Source organism: Crinia signifera, chromosome 5, assembly GCF_055691185.1.
Source record: "Crinia signifera chromosome 5, ASM5569118v1, whole genome shotgun sequence".
NCBI lineage: Eukaryota > Metazoa > Chordata > Amphibia > Anura > Myobatrachidae > Crinia > Crinia signifera.
In genome coordinates this window covers 154,795,230-154,819,577 of record NC_139221.1, presented here as the reverse complement: position 1 = coordinate 154,819,577, position 24,348 = coordinate 154,795,230, and the positions used below count along the sequence as shown (strand labels likewise).

General features: G+C 42.9%; 1 protein-coding gene across 3 annotated transcripts in view; it reads right to left on the bottom strand.

Annotated features, from left to right (window-relative positions):
- ADCY1 (adenylate cyclase 1) overlaps positions 1-24,348 on the bottom strand; it is a 333,354-nt gene that overhangs the window by 71,082 nt on the left and 237,924 nt on the right. For all 3 annotated transcript variants that reach the window (XR_014474925.1, XM_083188127.1, XM_083188128.1), the window contains one exon: positions 5,515-5,673. Coding sequence is in view for 2 of the 3 variants with exons in the window: in XM_083188127.1 (XP_083044253.1) it covers positions 5,515-5,673 (159 nt within the window). In the remaining variant the exon portion in view is untranslated. The remainder of the gene's footprint in view (positions 1-5,514; positions 5,674-24,348) is intronic.

The following is a 24,348-nucleotide window of genomic DNA, read 5'->3' as shown; positions in this document are numbered from 1 at the left end:
AGTATTTGTATCTATACTGGCATATGGCAACAACCAGGTATTGATCCTGATACATCCAAATGATATTTACGTGTAACCAATATTATAAAGTACTTTTTGGCACTTCATTTATAATTTTGGATCCAATGTAAGGGTCACCTAGTAGCATAAATAAGAGCAGCCTCTTTATCGATATGAGGACAACCATTTGCTTATATCATTTAACATCTGTAATAGTGCGCATGTTATTATGACCATTATTATTGCTTTTTAATTCAATACCCCCGGGAGTTTTATAATCATTTATTTCTTGTGTTTATAATTTATATTTCATTGTGTTTAATAAATAGTTTGTGTGTTATTTACACATTGTTTTTCTTATATTATTGAACACCACGTGATTTGAGTGTTTAAGAGTGAGTTTTTTGGAAGTTGGCATTCCTCCCTTACATCAGCCCCGTCAGCAGGTGGGGCTGATGTAACATGTGCAGAGAGAGTTACATTTGGGTGGGGTGTGTTCAAACTGAAATCTAAATTGCAGTGTAAAAATAATTCAGCCAGCATTTACCCTGCACAGAAACAAAATAACTCACACAAATCTAATAAGAAAATAAGAAGGGAGAAGAAAAGGAGAAGGAAGGGGAGGAAAGGAAAAGTAAAAATAAAAATAAGGAATTAATTATTTAAAAAATAATAAAAAAGAAAAAAAAATCTTGGCAAACTGAAATCTAAATTGCAGTGTAATGATCTCATGCTCATATTGTCTACATTCATTTTGTGGACAATTATACATGGTGAGAGTCCTTTGATCTTATCCTCAAGTGTCACTGTGGGGGTTATTCTAGTCCATTCTTTCTGACAAAATCCTTCTTAGATGGACAAAACCATGTGCACTGCGGGTGGGGCAGATGTAACTTGTGCAGAGAGAATTAGATTTGGGTGGGGTTTTTCTTCAAAGTGAGATCTATATTGAAGTGTAAAATCATGCAGTCAGTATTTTCCCTGCACAGAAACAAAATAACTCACCCAAATCTAATTCTCTCTGCACATGTTACAACTGCCCCCCTGCAGTGCACATGGTTTTGTCCATCTAAGAAGGATTTTGTCAGAAAGAATGAACTAGAATAAACCCCTGTATTTTATACAATTTTTTAATTAAACGTATTGCACCATGATGTCTCTTCTGTCCTTTTGAGAGAATACTTCTTTTGGAAAAGATTGAGAAAGGAATCCTTTGGTGGTGTTCAATCCCCCTCAATCAAAAAACGCTATTGTCTACTGTCATCGAAGTAGACATAAAATTCTGGTACGAGTCTTTTTTAAACCAAAAGTGTCTCACAATATTATTGTTACTCTATCTTGTAGCAATATCACACTATTGTATATCTTTCTACGCATGTTACATCAGCCCCACCTGCAGTGCACATGGTTTTGGCCGTTAAAGAATGAGTTTGCTTTAGCAAACAAGCCTGAATCACCCCCTGTGTGTGGGAACCTTCAGAACCCTAAACAGGTCATGTTTTTTTAATATCTTTCAGTGGAAGCAGGTGAGACAATTACTGAACATGTCACACTTGCCACACCTTCAGAGCAACATGGTTTTGTCCATTTACTAAAAAAAGCCGCCTTGTGGTCAGGTCTGAATTAGGCCCATAGTTACATTTGTCCACTTACAGTATGCCTAATTGCAACTGCAATAGAAGCATTTCACAAGCAACTTTTAAATTTTATTCCCCAAAAAAATTATGACGTAGAAAAAGATTATTTAAAAGTGGTAATCTTAGAAATAAGTACAATTAATTGATTTCTCCTGCAGTCCTTCTGCTTTTGCATTTTACCTCTGTCTTTTTATCCCGGTGAAGAATAATTTTATCAACAGACCGAAAACCAAACTTCAAGTGGTGTCTTGAGGTGACATTATTAATACAGCAATGGGGTACCTGCAAAGCTAGAAAGGCTTTGTTGGTTCCCCTCACGGGGTGGCACATCTACAGTAACTCCCAGACAGAGGAAAAGCCGTGTACACATGGTGTGATCCTGCCTAGCTTACTAGGCAATTTTGACTATCTAGTCAGAATTGCCTAGCACATAGTGCTGTGTCTCCATGGCTCTACTCATCACTTTTGTCTTTACCTGTCTCAAGGTTTTTTCTTCTTATCCTATATTTTATCACTTATACTGTAATAGCATGCCTTTTTTTCAACTTTTTTCTACTCATCCTTTTTGCCCTCACTAATACCAGTCTTATCATACCATCTCTACTATACTAAACTTTCCTATCTTCCTACTCTTCCTTCTTTGTCGTGTCCGCCCCCTTTCCTTGGTTTCATACTTCAGAGGTGTCACCTCTGTCCAGCTCCAATCAGCTCTTTCCAGCCATTGAAAGAAAACGCCATCTGTGTTAAATAATAAGCAGCATGAACAACTGATGCTTGAGCTGTTTTTAGATTTGTTGTTTAAAAGCGTCAGGAGGTTACTTGTCTCTGCGTTACATGGACACTGGTCATATAGTATAGTGGTCTAACGCCAACAAGTGCACTCCAAAGTATAACTTTTTTTAATTTACATTATTCTTATTTAAATTAAATCTAATTTTTCCTGTTACTTAGCAACTTAGACACTTGGCATGCCCACTATGGTGTGGTGCAGCAGAGAGAGGTGAATTCTGTAAGCATTGGGGGCTCCTTCAAAATTTGCAATAGGGCCCACATAGTTCTAGTTACTCTCTGCCAAGAACAATTCCATCTTGCACCACTTTTTGTTTCTGTCTGTGGATGTTCTATAAACTGCTGTGTGTGACATCGCTGCTGCTTAGCAAACAGCCATCTCACTGCAGCCTTTGGCCAGCATTAGGTTTATTATGAGTTGTGAGGTAATAAAAACTGAGCGGAAATGACTGGAAATTAATTTTATTGAGGTAAAAAATAAATTAGAAATGTATTAGGCCCTAAATATAACTCTCCTTCCCTTTCATTCTTCATATGCCTCATTCATCACCCCATCATGCCTGACCACAAAGTGACCCTCACACATTACAGTAGTGCAGGGGATTATAGTAGAGTTGCCAGAGGTGGTGGCAGTGTATGAGGGGCAAACAATGTGTGGCTGGCCCTGATCTGTGTGCATCCCCTGATGTACATTGTGGGGCAAACAATGGAGGTTATTCTGATCGGAGCGGCCAAACGTGCGTACGTTCGCTATTAACGTACGCTATCCGTACGCAGCCGTTGGGGTTAAGTCCACCCACAACTCAGCCGCATACGTACGGCCAGAAACAACGTCGAAGGGGAGTGGCGTACAATTGTGCGTACGCCAACGTACACGGACGGGCCAGCCCTTACACTCCGACAACTGGCGTACAATTGAGCGTACACCACCGTTTACGGACGTCTCTCGTCCGTCTTCCCACCGACTTCTTGCGGCTATCTGAGCGTACGCCAGCTTGCACGGACGGGTCCCTATTGTTTTCAATAGAAAACTCAGCTTATGTCACCGCTCGTGAGAGTGAGCGTACGTCCGTGTACGCTGACATACCCTTCACATATATGGACCTGCAAATCTTGCCTTTCAACTATAATTATGAAAATTAATTAATTAATTGATTGAATTAATTAATGTGCAAAATAGTGGGCATGGGCTTAAAACATTGCTGAAACATCCTTTGTAGGTGTTAGATGTGGTTTATGTTATTGTATCCTAAATACAAAACCTATGTTTGTATTAGAGTGAACACGTTGACACATGTCGACTTGTGTAGATTGAGTGTGCTACTGTGTAAAGTCTATGAAAGCACGTAGTGAATGTGTCTAACTGTTTAGCAAATAGCTACCTTAGCATATATAAGCAGGTCTTCAAAAGATTCTTACCTTAAATTAAACAAACCTTTAAATGTCGAGAAGTATAGAAAGATAAGCTTCCAATGTGTTTGAGTGCTGTGTGTGGCCAGGGCAGCCGAGAGGAATGCCGGGCCCCGGTAAAATTTTGGGGGTGTGGCCTAAGTGTGTGTTGTAGGAACCTCCCACACTTAGGCCACGCCCCAAAATGTTTAGAGGAGGGTGAAAGAAAACTCTAAAAACTGTAATCTCAGAAGCAGCACAAACCTACAGCATGTGCTGTGCTGACTGCAGGCTCAGCATGACCTCTCACGGGGCCCCTTCAGCATGTGTGGGCCCAGGTAATTAGTACCCTCTCCCCCCCTCTCTCGGCTCCCCTGTGTGTGGCTTGCAGGTAGTGAAATCATGGTTTGGACTTAATAGACTGCAGCATTGCTTATTACATTCAGGTGTATGTGTTTGAGTAGGAATCAGCGTTAATTAGCAAACTCAGGCGCACGCTGGCATGCGGTATCTGTAGGGGTAGTTTGAGATGGCGGTTGGCGGCCGCCTGTTTTGTGTCCAAAATGAACGGTGCCTTAGTCGATCGTGCGGTAGTAGCACCGCTCATTTTTGGTGCACACCCCCGTGTACGCCCATATTTACGCCCATTTTCCCTCATTATTTCGGCCGCACCCCTCTTCACGCCCCTATGCCGCCCCCAATACCCGTACACTCGCGTACAGGTTTTTTCGCACGTAGAGACCCGTCCGTAAGCGTTGGTGAGTGGTCGCGCCTGCGCATTAGCGAATGTACGCATGCGCAGATCATAAAAAATCCCGGGACGTACGCGTACGGCCCGGCCGCTCCAACCAGAATAAGGCCCAATGTGTGGCTGGCCCTGATCTGTGTGCATCCCCTGATGTACATTGTGGGGCAAACAATGTGTGGCTGGCCCTAATCTGTGTGCATCCCCTGATGTACATTGTGGGGCAAACAATGTGTGGCTGGCCCTGATCTGTGTGCATCCCCTGATGTACATTGTGGGGCAAACAATGTGTGGCTGGCCCTGATCTGTGTACATCCCCTGATGTATATTCATTGGAGGACTTGAAGTAAACTTTCAAGAGGTTACTGAGGCTGTGCTCTCCCTTGCGGCAGTGAAGTATGCCCAATCTGTCCCTGCATATGTCAGCTGCAGCAGCCACACTGTACCCCATGGGGCCAGGTCGAGGACCTGCTAGTTGATATCAGCCAGAAACATGCTACTATGAAGAGGAATCCCTCACACCCCTCACATAGCTGCTGTCTGGAGAAACCCCTGCCACCTCTCACTCCTCACAATTCTGGCCTAGCTGTGTTGCTGCTCCTGTTTTGGGGGCTATGGGGCATAGAATGTGGTTGGGGTAGCAGTGCAGTGACCGTGCCTCACCTGTCTGGTGCCATTTTGAAATCCATACTTAGGGTCCCACTAACTGATTTTGCAGTGGCCCTAACACAGTGCTCAAAGTAGCATTATACCATAGCATTGCATCTCTCACACACATACATACACACACACACACACACACATACATACATACATACATACATACATACACACATACATACATACATATATGCACACATAATAATGGCATGTTTAGGCAGTATTAAGTGGTTTATATTATTCTAGACTCTATACAGTGAAAATACTATACAAGCATATACATAGGGAACATACCCTGGCAATCCTCCTGCTTCCATTACATTGGCCAGTGTTACATCGTTGGACCAGACATCATATTGCCATTTGCGAAGCCCCAAAACACCACATAGTACGCGACCCGTATGCAATCCTACTCTCATATTAAGATCCACTTCAGTAGCTTCTGCTACCGACCTAAAAGAAAAACAAAAATCGAACTTTAATTGTAAATAAGACTAAAAACATTGAACATTTTTATATATACAAAGAACTACTGTGTAATGTGTCTGTGATATGTTCCAAAGTGGAAGTATGATTCTTTGAGTCTCTATGAGAAGATCATAGAATCATATAAATGGATAGGGAGCAACTTTGCCAATATCTTCAAAAAAAATCAGGTACACAATGCAGTTGAACATTTGAATCTAAGGGCTAGATTTATTAAATATTGGAGAGAGATAAAGTACTAATCAAAAGACTGGGGAGAATTCAACTCTGCGGTGTGCACCTTACTGGCCATCTATGCTAAAGCACATCTATTGGAGCTATTCAATTGTAGTTCCAATCAGACAGCATTTTAAGCATCTGAAAACACCAGGTTTAGCCATGCAAATCGACTAAACTTGTCTACTGTTGTCATGTGGGTGTCTATTTGGTTTTGGGCGCACCAACCACTAACTTTTAGCACTTTTTTTCTCGCACTTCGAAGGCTGCAAGAAAAAATAGGTATGCCGTGGATAATGCGCATGTGATATGAGAAACTATTAAATAGTCTGATAGATGGTCAGCAGGGACACATGGCAGAATTTAATTCCCCACTGTGTTTTAAAAATAACAATAAGGAGCTTATTGGTTGGTACTTTATCTGTCTCAAAGGTTTGATAAATCTCATATCCTTAAACCACTTACACTCAGACCATATAAATTTATATAATTTGATTCAAAAGTATTTATTTTCTGCATCATTAGTACTTCACTTTAAAAAGTTCAAATAATAAAGCCTAGTGTAAAACAGATTGTAAGAAGTATCCTCACACTGGTCATTAGCAATCTAGCTTCAATGTACTAAAAGCCAAGTAAGCAATAATTTGACAACTTTGTGATTTTTCACCATCATTGAGTTACAGTACTACATTTAAATACTATGTAACTGGGAAATCATAATCATTATTATTATTATTATTATTATTATTATTATTATTATTATTATTATTATTATTATCATGTAGTGCCACCAGTACTGGGCGCCTCAGAGACTCTTTTTACACATCCAGATCATCATTTATTTTGAAGTCTGATTCACGTGAAATAAATAACAAACAAAATATGACCCTTTCTCCAATAATAAAATAGCATGCATCAGTGCTATAGTCTAAGTTGGCTATAGCTAAAGAAAGCATTGTATCACCCATCCACTTTACAAAACCCTGTCATAATGAGAAAACAGACCCTGCATCTTGGGAAATTCACTTGCAAGAACTATGCAATGACCCAGCACTATTCAGAAAACTAACCCTTAACTGAATAGTGATAGGTCTGACCTTGGCAAATCTACAAATCTAGGGCTTTGCTACCACAGTAATAATGTGGAGATATAAAATCATTAAGTACCAAAACATTGTTTATCATTGAAATAAATTTCAGAATTCAAATGGAATCGTCTTTTTGAAGTAGTCCACGGCCAATCTTCCCAATAGCATAACCCATAGGGAAATACATTTAAAAAAAAAAGATGAATGCAACTTTGTATAGCCCATTGCCTAATAACCTTATTCTGGTTGGTGCGGTCCATTCCAAATTCTTTCGGACGGCGATTTGTAGCTACCTGCGCATGCGTAAGCAACGCAATGCGCATGTGCAACGCAGTGTCTTCGCACTCGTTCTCCCCAATACCGTCTACAAATGTGCACCGAACTCCCTCGGGAAATATGGGTGTAATATGGGCGTCATGTGGGCGTACACAAGGGCGCGGTTTCAAAGTGGGCAAAACTGGGCTTAAATCTGGGCGTACACGTGGGAGTGTACGAACAGTGGTAGGCGTGCATTCGGACCGGACACCCAGTGCAAGCGAACCAACACGGCAGAAATCTTCAGTGTCAGTAAGCAAGTTTCAGTTCTCGGAAGGCAATGGTTCATGGGCTAGGCATTCGGATCGTCCAATTAGTACGGCCGCACCTTAAACACTCGCAGCTGAGCACAATACAATCCAGTCCTCTAGTCATTAGTGATTAATTAAACTCTTTTCACAGGTTCAACTGGAAGCATTGCTGTGTAAATCACAATTTGACATTTTAGAATGATTGCATTTGCCTTGCAATTAAAAAAAATTATGCATACATAAAACACAGGTAAAGGGGCAACAATGAAGTATTTCAACTTAACATGGTGTAAGGGTTAATCTAAAGTGCTAGTAATGTGTTTGTGTCATTTAGGAAGTAATTGATTTAATTACAAATAAATATATATGTTATGAGGTACCCTAATTGGATAAATGTGTCATGTTGCTGAAGCATGACTTCTGAATAGATTACTGAGATTTGCGCAAATACACCAACTCGGTGCGTACGGTCAGCTTCCCATCCGTTCGGATGCAGTAAGACCATGCAGATTCTTTGAGTTCCCACCGCACACCCTTGTTTGGATGCAGTCTGAAGACACTCCCTCTTCTTAGCGAGTCCGTCCGAACAGATTCGGACAAGCTGTGGGCGGGTGTTCTTAGAATGTCCGCCGTGCATGGTGTTCGGTCATTTCCGAAAGAACGCGCATCCCACAGAACCAACCAGAATAAGGCCCTTAGAGACAAGTCTTATGTCATGTTCCTAATTGTAGTATTATGAAAACTTTGTTCTTGAGGCATCCATAAACCAGCATCTACTGTATATCATTTTGTAAAATAGTGTTTTCTACCAGATTATACAGTAGTTACTTTCATAGTTCATCTATAATTTATACAGCATCTTCTAACCAACATTTTTGACCCCCGGACAATGACCAATTAGTACTAATAGCCATAATATACTTTTTTTATCAACTACAGGTAGATCCTCTATACAACCCCTCAATAATTAATCTCAGTTTACTATGTCTTTGGGCATTGGACTTTGAAGCTTGAGCTTACAGTAACTCCTAAAGAATCAAATGCAACAGACACAATACTTGCTGTTTCCTTTCATGTTTCAAGACCATGTCAGACAGACAAAATAATAAATAGTATGGCTCTTCTTCCTTCTTCATAGAACCAAACCAACATATATTTCCTACTTCTCTATACTCTAGGTGCAGATAACTCAAATTCCGGGATAATATGCTCATCCCATGATCTGATGTAAATGTTCCAAACTACAATATAATACAACATTTGTGCTGTTATTCAGGAGTCTAAATAGAATCTGTCAAGAATTTTACATGGATTTCCTAGAAAAAAAGGTTTATGAAATTAATATCTATCGAATAGTTGAGTGAGAACTAGCCGAGGTACGCCAACAATGGGAAGCCATGAATGATCACTTAGAGGACAATATAAACTGGTCATTATAGAACAATGGTCATTGCAGAAATATACCAGAATCTATGAATAAAGATGCAAGAGACTATTCTAGATGTTTCCTGATTTACTAGTTTTCTGTGTCGTGTTGAGGGCTAGTCCATGGGATACTACAGCAAATCAGTGTTTTTTTGCTAAACATTGCTGTTTATTTTACCTGCACCTTTTTGCTAGACTACTGGACCATCCATATAACTATATTTTCCTTAGAATATTGAGCCCCAAGTTCACTCATCTTCAACTTTATTTCCTTTTTCCTCTTTATCTTTTCCCCATTATCCCCATTGCATATAGGGTGTTGAGCTGTACAATATGGACCTACTTACCATATTCCTGAATTTAGCCCAATCAAAACTTCCACCCATACCACATACTAAAACAACCCTTTTTTACTTGTTCTTTTCCCCCTTTTCATTGGACTGAACTCAACCTGTTTCAATATTCGATGCACCAAGGACAGCTGTTTTTCACCTTGTTCCATAATAAATATTAGCGTATGGTACTTGTTTAGTTTCACGGCGGCAGCATCTCAGTTGCAGCAGCGTCTGTGTCCCCTTGCGGGGCTCGCCCACGCTGCAGGCTCGGTGGCTCGCTACACTCGCCACGCTATCTAAAATCAACTCCATGCCAACGTGGATAGTGGGGGTATGAACTATTCACGTTGGCATGGACTTTATTTTAGAAGGTTTGCCGAGCGCCGAACCCGGAAGTAGCGGCCAGCCATGCTGCCGCCGTGAAACTAAACAAAAACCATTAGCGTATTATCCCTGATCATGGCTCTTCAATATTTCAAGCACAAGAAAAGCAATTCACACATTCTCACCCATGACTAACATGAAGAGTCTATCCATATGCTTACAACACTACCATAATACCAACATTATTTTTGGTATTATCTGCTTCTAATGCAGATTAGCATGGGATGCCTTTTTTAATGTATGTTTTGTAGATTGTAACAGACTTCTATATATAATGTCACAATAAGGGGGAATTTCAATATAATTCTAGTCTCAAAACCAGACCAATATCATTATTAATAAATTATCTTCAATTTAAGGATTTACAGTATAATGTAAGCTCTAATGAGCAGGGCCCTCCTCCCTGCTTTTCCAACTCTTTCTTAAACTAATTGTAACTCCATACTTAAGGAGGGAGGCATGCTCTTTTTTATTTTTACTTTTACACACTTTTACAGACAGAAGCATCCATAGATCGCACTGATCTGTGCATTCTTCTGTCAATCTCAACTGCCAGAAGCAGGTCTATTTTTGGGGTGATTTTTTAGTCATGTTATGTGTGCGATTTGAAATATCGCACCCTATTATATTTGCAATTTTATATGTTTTCAATGTGAAAACATCTGAATGTGATTACAGATGTGTGATTTTTGGTCAAGGCAAAACGTGTGATTTTTACTGCAAATCACCCCCTATTACATGTAATAGAGGGTGATTTGCTGAAAAATGTGTGATTTGTCAATAAATGGACCAAGAGATTGCATGTTTTCCAAAATTGCATCCTAATACATTTAGACCAGGACGTTTATTGACTGTATGACTACTAATAACTATGTTCAGTTACAGTAAATCTCGAATATGTCTTCAGTTGATCCTTTAGCATTACTCTTTGGATGTTGACATCTAAAAGACAAACACCTCTAATTTCTGCTGGTATCTGAGTTACAGTTTAGTTTATATAAAATAACTTGGAACCGAGATTACTTAGTTGATCATAGAGTTCAGAGAACAGAATTTCACCCTTGACATTCCCCACTCCATAATATTGAAGGTCATACGTTAATTATGCAGAAACTTGTCATAACCATAACATCCAGTGAGTAAAAATCTAATGGCATGCAAGTGAACCTGAATCATCCATAGCAACACTATCAGCAACACTATCAGCAACACTAACAGTGAAGCATCAACTTTACACCAAGTGGGAACTTTTACTTACAATTTTTGTTCTCAAAAGGAAATTAACAAATTCTCTCAACCAATGTAGCTGACTCCACAAGAAGGTAAAGAAGCTGGGTCTAATTGGACACATTCTGCAAGGGCACCAATCGGCTGCAGCAGGAGGGAATGATCATCAGTCACCCCTGATATATACCCGCTCTTCATATGGGATAGGGGATATATACTCATAGGGCTAGAGAAGCACCAGTGGAGGTGGGAGGGTTAATATAAAAAAAAAATATGATGATAATTGGTCACAGGGAGGGAAAAACAGGACAGGGAGTGCCCAAAAGGAGGCTTTTTACAGTCGGTGGAGGTTGATCTAAAAATATGGATTTTATTTACCACTATGGGGGTGTAGAGTGGTACTATTATTCTGAATTAAGACCATGGGTTATGGTCTGTTGCCAATGAGGGGGGTGGTGGGGGGGATTTTTTATGCAAAACAACCCCTACATATAATACATTTTAAACTTTATTAAATTATTTAAAAAATAAAATTTCTGAAAGGTTTTGTAAAAAACAAAAAATAAATTTACACAATATGCCTAAGGTACTTGAGTTCATAAGTGTAACACCCTATGCTTTTTTCTAGAACTGTTAATGCAAAATTGTAAACTTTATAACCCTACAACAACTACAAATCTCTCATTACATGGATAATCAATGATATCTTTCTTTGGCCAGTCCACATCACTCATGGTCTTGGCAGGACCTGTCTGACAGGCTGAATGCTAAAAGTTAACCATCGGTGGTGCCACTGGTGATTTGCACCATCCTTGCAGTAGGGAATGTCAGGTAGCAGAACAAACAAGCAAGGGGTGCAATTTAGCAGACAGCCAGGGGATCAAGCTCCATTTCCCAGTGCCAAAAAAGTACCAGCTGTCAAGCTGGTCGCAGTAAGCGCAAACGAGGGGCATCCATTTCCTGCAGAGAAAGGAAGAGGAGGAATCTCTCAGCAGTTGTTCATTGCGATTACACTTCAGTGCTTCATGGCCTCAGGGAAAGTTGCAGGGCTAAGATTGAGAAGGGTGATTTCGTGGGCTTACAGTATTTAGCTTAACTGATGAGTCCTAAAAGGCTTACAAGGCAGCTAAGGCCAAAGGCAGCATGGGGTCGGACGCATTCTGATCCTATGATAACTGGTTAGTGGGTTTCTGCGTATTTGCAGCCTGCTACCTGGAAGACCGTCCTGAGGAGCATATGAATATCATTAGATATATTCATATGGTCCACGGCATGTACATGAAGTACGGCGGGGTCGCCTGGAGGACATATGGTGAGCAGTTCCGGCGTAAGCAGGACTGTTTACACATAATGGACTTCGGGTGCAAAGATGTGGAAGTCTGGATGGAGGTGGCTAGATTGCCTGCGGATGAGGGGGAAGGGGCATGCCCGCCGACTGTGGCCCCTCTAATTATGGCCAACAGCATGCGAATGCTGAGGTGGCGGCACCAAGGCGTTTCCCTCTCGGAGGTAGAACATTCACCCCGGGCAGAGCAAAAGGGAAATGCTATACGTTTAACAATTCCTCTTGCCAGCAGGGCCAGCGCTGCAAGTACAAGCATGTGTGCATCAATTGCTCCAGTAAACACACGGCCTCTATTTCCTTTGAGGTAGCCACCCCCCTAGAGGGGCGGGAGCACAGACAGCCCCCAAACCCACCCCCGCAGGCACATCTCGCTAGAGCGTCCACCCCAGTACAGGTCGGGGGCCATGCATTCTTGGCTCCACCAGTACCCAGACAAGGAGGTGGCTGATTTTCTGTTGAAGGGTTTTACTGATGGTTTTAGCCTACCTGTGCAGAACGAGGTGCGAGGGGGCTCATTTAGAATTTTACAGTCTGCTCGCTCACTCTCCTCAGTTCTCAGAGAGAAAGTTGACAAAGAGATTCAATTGGGCCGCATGGCGGGGCCTTTTTTGGAGCCTCCCCTGGCGGACCTGGTTATATCGCCGGAGGGGGTGGTGCCAAAGAAGGCCCCTGAAAAATTCAGGTTGATTCAGCACCTTTCTTATCCTAAGGGTTTTTCAGTCAACGACGCCATTCCTTGGGAGTGCTGTTCAGTGACTTACCAGTCATTTGACGATGCTCTGGCTATGGTCCGATCGTTTAGGTCCGGGGCCCTTATGGCCAAGATTGATGTTGAGTCGGCCTTTCGGCTCCTCCCATTGCACCCCAGTGCATTTAGGTACATGGGTTTCCGCATAGGAGAGGAATATTTCATTGACAAATGTTTGCCAATGGGGTGTTCAGTATCCTGTGCGTACTTTGAGAGGTTCAGCACCTTCCTGCATTGGTGTGTAGAGATGTCTGCAGGTGTGAGCGGGATCGCTCATTACTTGGATGACTTATGCTTTGGGCCCCCGAATTCCGGGCAATGCTTGTACCTTCTGTTCCATTTTCCAGCAATTCGGTGTACCGATTGCTGAAGAGAAGATGGAGGGTCCCGTTACCTGCTTGTCGTTCCTGGGGATCCAGATCGACATGGGTCTAGGGCTTTGCTGTCTACCTCAGGATAGGTTGTAAAGCTGAAGGATAATATTGCATTGTGTGGCGTGTCGCGTAAGGTTACACTACGGCAGGCACAGTCTCTTTTGGGGCAGCTTAACTTTGCTTGCAGGGTTATCCCAATGGGTAGGTTCTTCTGTCGTAGGCTGGAGCGTGCCACCGCTGGGGTCACCAGATCTCATCACCTTGTGCGCCTCTCTGCTGAAATACGGTGAGACCTGGCTGTCTGGTCCTCCTTTTTGGAGGATTTCAACGGCATACGTATCTGGCTGGCTCCTGTGATGGATAACTCTAGGTTACAGCTTTACACTGATACGGCTGGCTCTACAGGGTTTGGCTGTTTCCTGGATGGCGGCTGGTGCGCGCAAGCTTGGCCTACAACTTGGCTTAACAATGGGTCTCAACAGGGACATGTTGCTGCTTGAGCTTTTTCCAATCATGGTTGCTATGGAAATCTGGGGTGCCTGTTTGGCGAACCGTAGCATGTTCTTCTGGTGTGACAACTACAGCGCTGTGCACGCAATTAACAAACAGAAGGCTAAGTCACCACTGGTTCTGTGAGTTTTGGCTCATCTGTCCTTGCAGTGCTTGCTTTTTAACTTCTTGTTTAAGGCTAAGCATGTCCCTGGAGTGCGCAATGAGATTGCTGATGCGCTATTTTGTTTCCAATGGGAACGCTTTAGACAACTGGCTTCTGGCGCTGATGCTGTTGGGGTTTCGTGCCCGCTTTATGTTTGGCAGTTGATCGGGCCGGACTGGAGGGGCTAGAAGAGTTGTCGGTGGCACCAGCTACTCTTAGGACATACCGTCAGGCTTGGTCGGAATGGGAGTCTTATTCTGGAGGGTCCGCACAGCCAGGTAGGCATGGGCAAAAGCTCTTGCTTTCTTTCATTTGGAAACTTTACAACGCAGGCAAGTCCAGGGCGGTGGCAGCACATTACCTAGCAGGAATAGCTTTCTTTGTGCAGCTGAAGGGCCTCCCTGATTTCATAAAGGGGTTTTTAGTGCGAAAGGCTATGAAAGGTTGGTCACACTCAGCTCCTGTTGCTCCAGATAGTAGGCGCCCAATAGATTCTTTGCTCCTTCTTTCTCTCTTAGATAAGGTTAGCTGTTATGCAGAGTCCGCGTTTGAGACTTTACTGTTCCACTTGGCATTTTCCGTGGCTTTTCATGGGGCGCTGAGAGTTTTGGAGTTGGTGTCCCCTTCAAAGCATAGACAGGCAATACTGCTGTGTTCAGACATACACATAGACGAAGGGGCTCTTTGGTGTAGGATTAGACATTCCAAAACTGATCAGGCAGCCAAGGGGACTTGGATGCAGATGGTCCCTGAGGTTCTGTTTTCAGTTTGCCCGGTGGAGTTGGCAAAGCAATACGCCCTTGTCCGGACTGCAGCTGCAGGATCTTGGCTTTTACACTATGACGGGTCACCCCTGACCAAGTATCAATTCAGCTGGATGTTGTGTCAGTGTTTGGGTGGACTTGGACTGTCACCCGGGACTTTGGTATCCATTCATTTCGCATAGACGCGGCAACGTCTGCGGCTAGGGGTGGCTGGCAACTTATAAGAAATATATTCGTCCTCATCTCCTGCCCTGATGGTCTGTGCGTGTATGGTTTCCAGTTGATTGGTTGTACTCCTGTGTTACCCCTTCCCTATTGGTCTTCCTACGCGGGGATTAGCTACGCTCTGATGTTGGGCCAGCGTCCGGAGTTTTCACGCGTTTTTGCCTGACCTGACGGACTGAGTTCGGCACAATTTAATTTGGCTAATTCGGCTCCAATTAAGAGTCCCTCAGCAGGTCCAGACGTTTTTTCTCATTTTTACCATTTTACCTATACTCCCATCCATCCCCAATTCCTTCCATTCGTCCGTTATCTTCCCTTCTGTGTCTAGGAGAGGCTTCAATTGGCATTGAAGCAGTTCTACTGCACCAAATTTGTGCAACATTAAAAAAAAAAAATATTTTGGCAGATCCTCCTAATATGTGTAATTACCTGTCCTTGATTAAAAATTCTAACTCCTCTTTACACAATTTTCTCCCTATAGGTGTGGGCAACGATAGACTCAGGGTGTGGATAGTGGGTCACTCTTTTGTGCATTGGGCAGCGAAGCTGGTAGCTTCTGGTGGTGGACCTGTTTTTGAGTGTTGTCGTCTGGTGCATTGGCTGGGAGTGAGGGGGATGTCCTGGTGCGAGCTAAGGGCTTTCCTCATGGTGAAATTGTACGGATTGCCTAAAGTGCTCGTCCTTCATCTTGGAGGCAATGATCTCAGGAAAATGTCCCAGTTTGAGCTGCCGGCTTTGATACTTGATGATCTGGCCGCCATTCGAGCAGCTTGGCCTAAGTGCACCCTAGTTTGGTCGTTTGTGGTTCCCCAATTGTGCTGGAGAGGAGCGAGGGATTGCCGGGCCATTGATGAGGCAAGGAAGAAGTTGAACTCAGCGGTAGCTCTCTGGGTTATGGAGGCGGGCGGTGCTGTGATCTGAGACCTGACTGGATTCATTTAGTCAAGGAAGTACTGTTTTTGTTTGTGGAGGATCTGTTGGTGGTGGTAGATTCAGTCCTTTAGTTTGGTGGTGGGGCAGGCCCTCCGGGACTGGGGTCCCCGCATCGGCGGGAAAGAACGTCATGTTGATAGATTTTAAGGCATTCCTTGAGTTACATTTGCAGCGTATTTGGTTTGTTTCGGTGCGCTCGCCTCTCATTGGCTTAGGCCTTCGCTGGATCACCCGCTTTTTAAGTTGTCATCATGTATATGCTAGAGGTCACACATCTGCTATTACAATGTTTAGAACAACGTAATAGCTGAATAGACATGCAGTGAATTAAACATGACACGCTGGGTGTGTACCTCGGGGAGCATGTGACTCTGGGAGCCTATAGGATTATTGGGAATGGCCTATTAGCTGGGGATATTAGCACAGGAAAGGGAGGAGTCTTCCTCTCTTTCCTGAAAAGTTTCCCGCCCTCCCTTCCGTTAATCGGTTGTGGGTGGTGGTTTAATCGCGTTAGCTGATAGGCGGGAAAAAACGACATGTTGATAGATTTTAAGGCGTTCCTTTAGTTATGTTTGCAGCGTATTTGGTTTGTTTCGGTGTGCTCGCCTCTCATTGGCTTAGGCCTTTGCTGGATCACCCGCTCGGGGACAGCGACCCAACCCTTAATATTTCATAAATAAATTCAGCTAACAATTTTCTGCCAAACCTAAGTCTCCGTGTCTTTATTTCTGGTATAAAGGTATTAAGAGTTTTAAGTTGTCATCATGTACATGCTAGAGGTCACACATCTGCTATTACAATGTTTAATAGTGCAAACATAATCAAGATATGACATTCACTTGTTGTAATATTCAACAAATAACACTTTTTTTCATTCAGGTGCACAAGCAAATCTTTTTCTTTTTGATGAAGGTTCAATGTTTCATTTTTGCTTACATTAGTTCAGTGCTATTTACTATTGGTGTTTGCAGCTATACTTCCTGTTGTTCCAGAAAGTTTTGACTAATATTGGTTCTAAGATATTGAACTCCACTCATGAACTTTCAGCAGATGTTTTGTTTTTGTTCTTATGGTTTCCTTTAAAAACAAATGGAAGAAATGCAATGGAAGATACTGTACATCACTAAAGATGAAACCACTGCTTTTTGGTAAAGAACTCTTTTGTTGTTGTTCACATCTCTTGCCATTGGATGCCTGCAAAATACATCATATACATGTACATGTAAATAGTAGTAGCATACACAGTACAGTATAATTATTCCACATTCAACCCAACATTCCACATCGTCTCTCCAAACAAATTAACAGTGAGTATTTACACTGTGGAGTAAATTTACTTAAATGGGACTTCTATTGAGGATGGGATGATGCCCATAGCAACCAATCAGATTCTACTTTTATTTATTGAGCATCTTCTAGATCAGGGGTTCTCAAATTCGGTCCTCAAGACCCCACAAGTTCACATTTTCAAGGTCACCCGGCAGGTGCACAGGTGCATTCATTACTCACTGACACATTTTAAAAGATCCACAGATAGAGCTAATTATTTCCCCTGTCATTCTGTGAGGAGACCTGGAAAAAATGCACTACAGTATGTGGGGTCCTGATGACCGAGTTTGAGAACTTGTGTTCTAGATGATAATAGATAGAAACTCATTGGTTGACCAAAGCAACATGCCATCTTCAATAGAACTCCCTTCTTAGTAAATGTACCCCTGTGAGTTGGAGTATGGTAGCGGATATGCCACTGATATTCCTGTACAAGAGGATCTGCATTAAAAATCCCTGTGATTGCAGTAATTAAATATGGCTAAAATATGATTGCACCGTGAAGCCTAAACTGCAATAGGCATGCATGCAGTGTCTCAGTATATCATAAGCTGGTGGTTGATATAAATTAATAGTTTTGCTCATTAGTCTATAGAGAGAAACTTTTTTTCATCCACCTGGTTTGTACTAACCACGTATTATAGTATTCTGCATTCCATAGCGAAGCAGACAGGAAGTGAAGAAAACACCAGGAAACATGGCTCTGGTTTTAAGGGGATAGAGCTGATTAATGTGAAATCACATAAATTAGCCCCACCCCTTACTCAACGACTTACTATAGGATGAGGTCTAATGACATGTTAGCTTAGCCGAGTGGCAGCCAACTCCAGTCCTCGAGAGCTACCAACAGTTCACATTTTCCAGACGACCTAGCTGGTGCACAGGTGTATTCATTACTCACAGACACATTTTAAATACTTCTCTGTGAGGAAATCCAGAAAATGTTAACTGTTGGTAGCTTTCGAGGACTGGAGTTGGCTACCCCTGGCTTAGCCCAAGCTCCTCAAGTTGCAGTAGAACTTCCTGTACCGGCTTCTCTCACAGAGGAGTCCTAAAAAGTAGGTATGTTCTGCATCGATCCTGAAGTGGGTAATGTTATATGTTCTTGTGGTCAACCGCTTAATGCATTCTGAGCTCTGGAACGATTTGGTCCCTCATTGCACTAAATGGATGGATTAAAGATCCTACCTGTGGATGTACGCCAGACAGGGGCTAAAGTGAGGGGGAATGGAGTGGAACTGAGTTCCACCACCTCTAATGGTGAGGTGGAACATTTTAACCTCCACATTGGCCTAGCACTCTAATTCTCACAGAAAAGCATTCTAGTTTGCAGGGGCAGTGGCGGATTCAGGGGGGGGGCACCCGGGCACGTGCCCCCCCTGTCATTAGTTTTGTAGATGAGGACCAGAGCTTTCCAACGAGCCCAGCCCCATGTCTCTAGCCCCCCGGGAACCTGAGATATCGCCTGGCAAAGCTGTAACATTTTTTCCCCATAGGATAACATGGGACCCGTCAATTCCGACCCCCACCCGGTTCCGACAGCTGCCAGTTCCCCGCCGGCATCACAGGAGCTTGTGATTGATGTTATTCAATTCCAAATCGCTGGGCCTTCAATATGATACCAGGATGGTCCATATCGGTCAATCGGTTCCAGAGATATAGCGTGTAAATCGTTTTTTTTTTTATTTTTGAAATGTAATTTCATGGCTGTTCATGTTCTTTGAGGGCAGATTACTCTGGAACCAAACGTTCCAGTTTTACTGGACCAAAATCATTCAAAGCCCACTCAAAAGTTCTTCAATATGATACTTGTCTCATGTAAATGGGTCAGTTAGTTCCGAAGACATAGCCGGTTAAATGAGATAACTGGTTAAAGGGGGGAGGGGTGGTTTTCTCTCCCCCTTACACCAGAAAATGCAGGGACTAGGCTGGTGTAAAAGGGGCCAACCTGGGAATGCATTTTCTGGTGTGAAATGGGTATTATTTCAAATAGCTGGGACCTGCAGTGCTCGGAATACAGCCAGGCTCTGCCACTGTCAGTGGCTATCACTTCTGCCTGGCGGCGGCTGTCCCCCATTTACCACAAGCATGTATTCCCCGTTGGCAATGAGCATGTAATCCCACATGGCAACGAGCATGGAACCTCTGGCAATGAGCATGGAACCCTTGGCAATGAGCATGTAGATAAGTAGCACTTACTGTATGTAGCATAATTTTTAATAGGCATTATGGTGTTTGGCATAATACATAATGGACATCATGCCGTGTAACTTAACGTGCAATGGACATTATGGTGTAAATGTTTAATGCGCGCCTTTGGTGGACAATGAATTTTGTCTTAATCTGTGTGGCATTATGTGAATTCTGGCTCAATCCGTGTGGCATTATGTGAATTTTGGCTCAATCTGTGTGGCATTATGTGAATTTTGGCTCAATCCGTGTGGCATTATGTGAATTTTGGCTCAATCCATATGGCATTTTATGAATTTGGCTCAATCCGTGTGGCATTATGTGAATTTTGGCTCAATCCATGTGGCATTATGTGAATTTTGGCTCAATCCACGTGGCATTTTATGAATTTGGCTCAATCCTTGTGGCATTATGTGAATTTTGGCTCAATCCATATGGCATTTTATGAATTTGGCTCAATCCGTGAGGCATTATATGAATTTTGGCTCAATTCATTTGGCATTATGTGAATTTTGACACAATCCATGTGGCATTATGTGAATTTTGGCTCATTCTATTTGGCATTATGTGAATTTTGGCTCAATCCGTGTGGCATTATGTGAATTTTGACACAATCCATGTGGCATTATGTGAATTTTGACACAATCCATGTGGCATTGTGTGAATTTTGGCTCAATCCATTTGGCATTATGTGAATTTTGGCTCAATCCGTGTGGCATTATGTGAATTTTGACACAATCCATGTGGCATTATGTAAATTTTGACACAATCCATGTGGCATTATGTGAATTTTGGCTCAATCCATTTGGCATTATGTGAATTTTGGCTCAATCCGTGTGTTATTATGTAAATTTTGGCTCAATCCGTGTGGCATTATGTGAATTTTGACACAATCCCTGTGGCATTATGTGAATTTTGGCTCATTCCATTTGGCATCATGTGTAAGGGGCAAGTATAATGGGCTCTAGTACTTTGTTGCATAATGTGTAGAAGTTGTATATGGTGTTGTACACTACACTCAAGGACATGCCCCCTGTTGAGTGGCCACACCCCCTTTTCCAGAGCACGCCTTCGGCACGCGCACAACTACATCCTTCACTTTTGTTGCCATGGTGGGCCTGCGTACTTTAAATGCCATGGCCTATTTTAATCCCATTCCCACCCTCTCTCTGCCGCTCTCTTAGCATGTACACTGGCACCACTAACACTGGCCCTCCCCCACCTAAACCCTCTTTTATCATGGTGCCCCCCCTGTCATTTTATCCTGGATCCGCCCCTGTGCAGGGGGATCCCAAAAACCCTACTACTGGCCATGTTTCTGCCTAATGGGGGGAGGGGGGTGAATTAGGAATTAGGTGGCATAGAGAAATGAGTTCCCCCACCTCTGAATGACTACTTTAAGCCCTGACGCCAGATCACTGTTGCGCTGCTAAGAAATTAATTTGAAGACATTGCTTTGCTAATTGAGCAAACCTTAAATAAAATGGCTAGCACAAGCAGCTCTCTACAGCTGAAGAAAATAATCTTTCCAAATATTAGTAGATAATCAGTGGTTCTGAAAAGAAGCTGATTTTTAGATTGATCTCCCCCCCCCCCCCCCCCCAAAAAAAAAAAAGGAGCCAAATTACATCTAAATACTCCAATTATGCCAATCAAAATCAAGGAATAGCTAGGGGGGAAGGAATCTTTTGAAAATGGTCTTTTTTTGTGTGTCTATGTCAAATAAGAGATGCACAGCTGAAACATACCAATTAAGCAATTTAACTTCCTCAATTAAGAATTAGTAATTACAGAACTACAGGAACATCCACATTCCTAGTTGTAGTGAAGTTAATTAGCTAAAAAGGGTACCCCTTCAAACATTAGGCTATATAATGTGGTCAGTAACTTCATGGAGAGACAATCACTTTTGATCTGAGTCCATGTAGGATCCACATTAGACACATGTAGTGCACATTAGACTGAAATGCATTGGCATTAATGATGAACCAATACAACTACTATACAATAACACTCCCCGAATTGTTAAGAGTACTTTTGTAGATATTCTTTACATCCAAACAGAAAAGTAAAAATGATTCACTAGATTCATTGTGTCATACTGTATATTGTATTGTCTTATTTAACTTTTCATATTGCTGTTAGAAATACTAAGAAGAATACATATTCCAAGTGGAATGCACAACATATTTGTGTGGCAATATTTTTATGCAATGTTTCTTTACATGAAGCTATTGAAATGTATCTCCACTGAGGTATCTACTTTAAGCAATAAGTGTACTGCGTAACACAGAGGGCAGTATCTAATCAGCCCTGGAGAAGGATCTTCATTTTTCTCTGATATTTATTTTTATGCTGTTCAATTGGTCACTTAAAAAGAAACAAAAAAAATACATTCTGAAAACACACTGGTTCAATGAAACCTGTGTGTTTTTGGCTGATGCGGCCCGGTTTGACATATTCAGTGATTTGCATTGTTTTCAAGGTCAGTTTTCATTTATTTCTGAATTGGACATTCATTGCAGCAAGTTTTTTTGTAGTTTCCAGTTATTCAACTGTTTCCTTTATACCATGGGTTTAAAAGCTGGAAATCAGTATATATATCCATGGATAGAATAGACTCTGCTCAACCTTATAATTCATTTTGGTGTAAAAGATTTAAATATCTTGCCGTCGACACGCAGCCAGTGTACACCCGTATCCCGCTATTCTGGATGTTTATAAATGTTAGGATCTTTTCCCCACTCCAAGTTAACATCCACCAAGTAGGTACTATAATAATATTGGTTTGGAATCTTACACACTCCAAACATCATATTGGCCCTTATTCTGATTGACGCGTACTTTACCGCATACTTTCGGATCGCGTCTTTACGGCGTCTGCGCATGCGTGGAGAACGCAACGCGCATGTGCCACGCCTTGACTCCGTACCTGTTCGGCCAAATCCCGTACAAAACTGTTCCCCGCAATCAGTCGGGAAATATGGGCGTATTATGGGCGTCATGCGGAATGACACATGGGCGTAGTTTCAAAGTGGGCAAAACGGGGCGGAAACATGGGCGGACACGGGGGAGTACACTTATGTTGGGGGGCGTACATTCGGATACCACTCCGAATGCACGCGATCAAAAAGGGAAGAAATGTGCGGTGTCCACAAGTGTACTATTGCTTTGCGGACACCACTCGTTCATGCGGTAGGCGAACGTACGCCTAATGACTACAAGCATTAACACCTGAACCCAATAGAATCGACTCCTTTACTCATTACTCACTAATAGGACGCTTGTCAGTGCTTTAATTGAAACCATTGCACTTCAATTGCTGTAAGGGTTAATGTGTGCAATGCATGTGTTAGGCATGCTTGTAAGGATATATTGGCATCTAATTGATTCCAATTCCAAATAAGAAGTTTTTTATGAGGATAGGTAATTGAATAAGTGGGTCATGTGATGTATTGCAGAAGATACATAATAGTGGGTTGTTTGGCGTAAATACTCCGCTTACGGGCGGTAGCACCGCTTGGCTCCCGTTCGGATGCGGTATTCCCGAGCATACTCTGTAATACTCTGTAATACCGTGCAGAATCGGAGTGTTTCTCCCGCACACGCATGGTTTGTATGTCGTCCGTAAACACGCCCTGTTCTTAAAGAGTGAGTCCGTCCGAATGCGGAGGACCCGTGGGCGTTTCTACGGACGATGGCCGCACGCGGCAGAACACCGTGGCGTGCGGACCGCTCCGTAAGAATGCGGGAATATCCGCACCGATCAGAATAAGGGCCTTTGTCTGTACATGGTCGACATGTCGACCTTTGTTCAAATCAACATTACTCTCCAGCATACAACCACATTATGGGCCTTATTTTGGTTCATTCTTTCTGACAAAATCCTTCTTAGATGGACAAAACCATGTGCACTGCAGGGGGGGCAGATGTAACGTGCAGTGAGAATTAGATTTGGGTGAGTAATTTTGTTTCTGTGCAGGGAAAATACTGACTGCTTTATTTTTACACTGCAATATAGATCTCACTTTGAAGTAAAACCCCACCCAAATCTAATTCTCTCTGCACATGTTACATCTGCCCCACCTGCAGTGCACATAGTTTTGCCCATCTAAGAAGGATTTTGTCAGAAAGAATGAACCAAAATAAGGCCCCAAGTACCACTATGCAAGTGGGCAATAGGATGTCTGAATATCATGGACTAGCACGGAGTATATCAGTTGACTCCAGTGCTTTTTATGTAGTGGCTCACAGCCCTACAGGCTTACCCGGCCACTGCCGCACACGGTACTGAGAACCGGCCACGTCATTTGCCAGCCGACGCGACAAGCGGGTGCAGTGTATTTCACTCTGACACTGCGAGCCCCGCTGTCCCGGCTGACGGACCGGTCATAGGGCACCTCTCAAACCGCTTAGTGTGCTGTGCTCCTAGCTATTTTTATGGTGTATTTACGCTGCCTGAGCCCGGGGTAATACCAGATAACTTTCTGGGTACCCGAGTGGTGCATTTAGCAGGCCCGTATATTTCACCACTCTGATTAACCCCTTCCCGACATTTGACGTACATTTACGTCATGGTCGGGAAGTACTTCCCGACACATGGCGTAAATGTACGTCATGGCTTGTAACTGTCACCGCGTCTATAGACGCGGTGACAGTTTCAACATGTCTGCTGTCCCTGACAGCAGACATGTCCCTGCATGCCCAGGGGGGGCTGCGATGCCGCCCCCCCGTCGGCGATCGCTGTGATTGGCTGTTCAGTGTGAACAGCCATTCACAGCGTTTTCTGTGTCACCGGCGAATAACGTTCACCGGTGACACGCGATCGGAGGTGATTG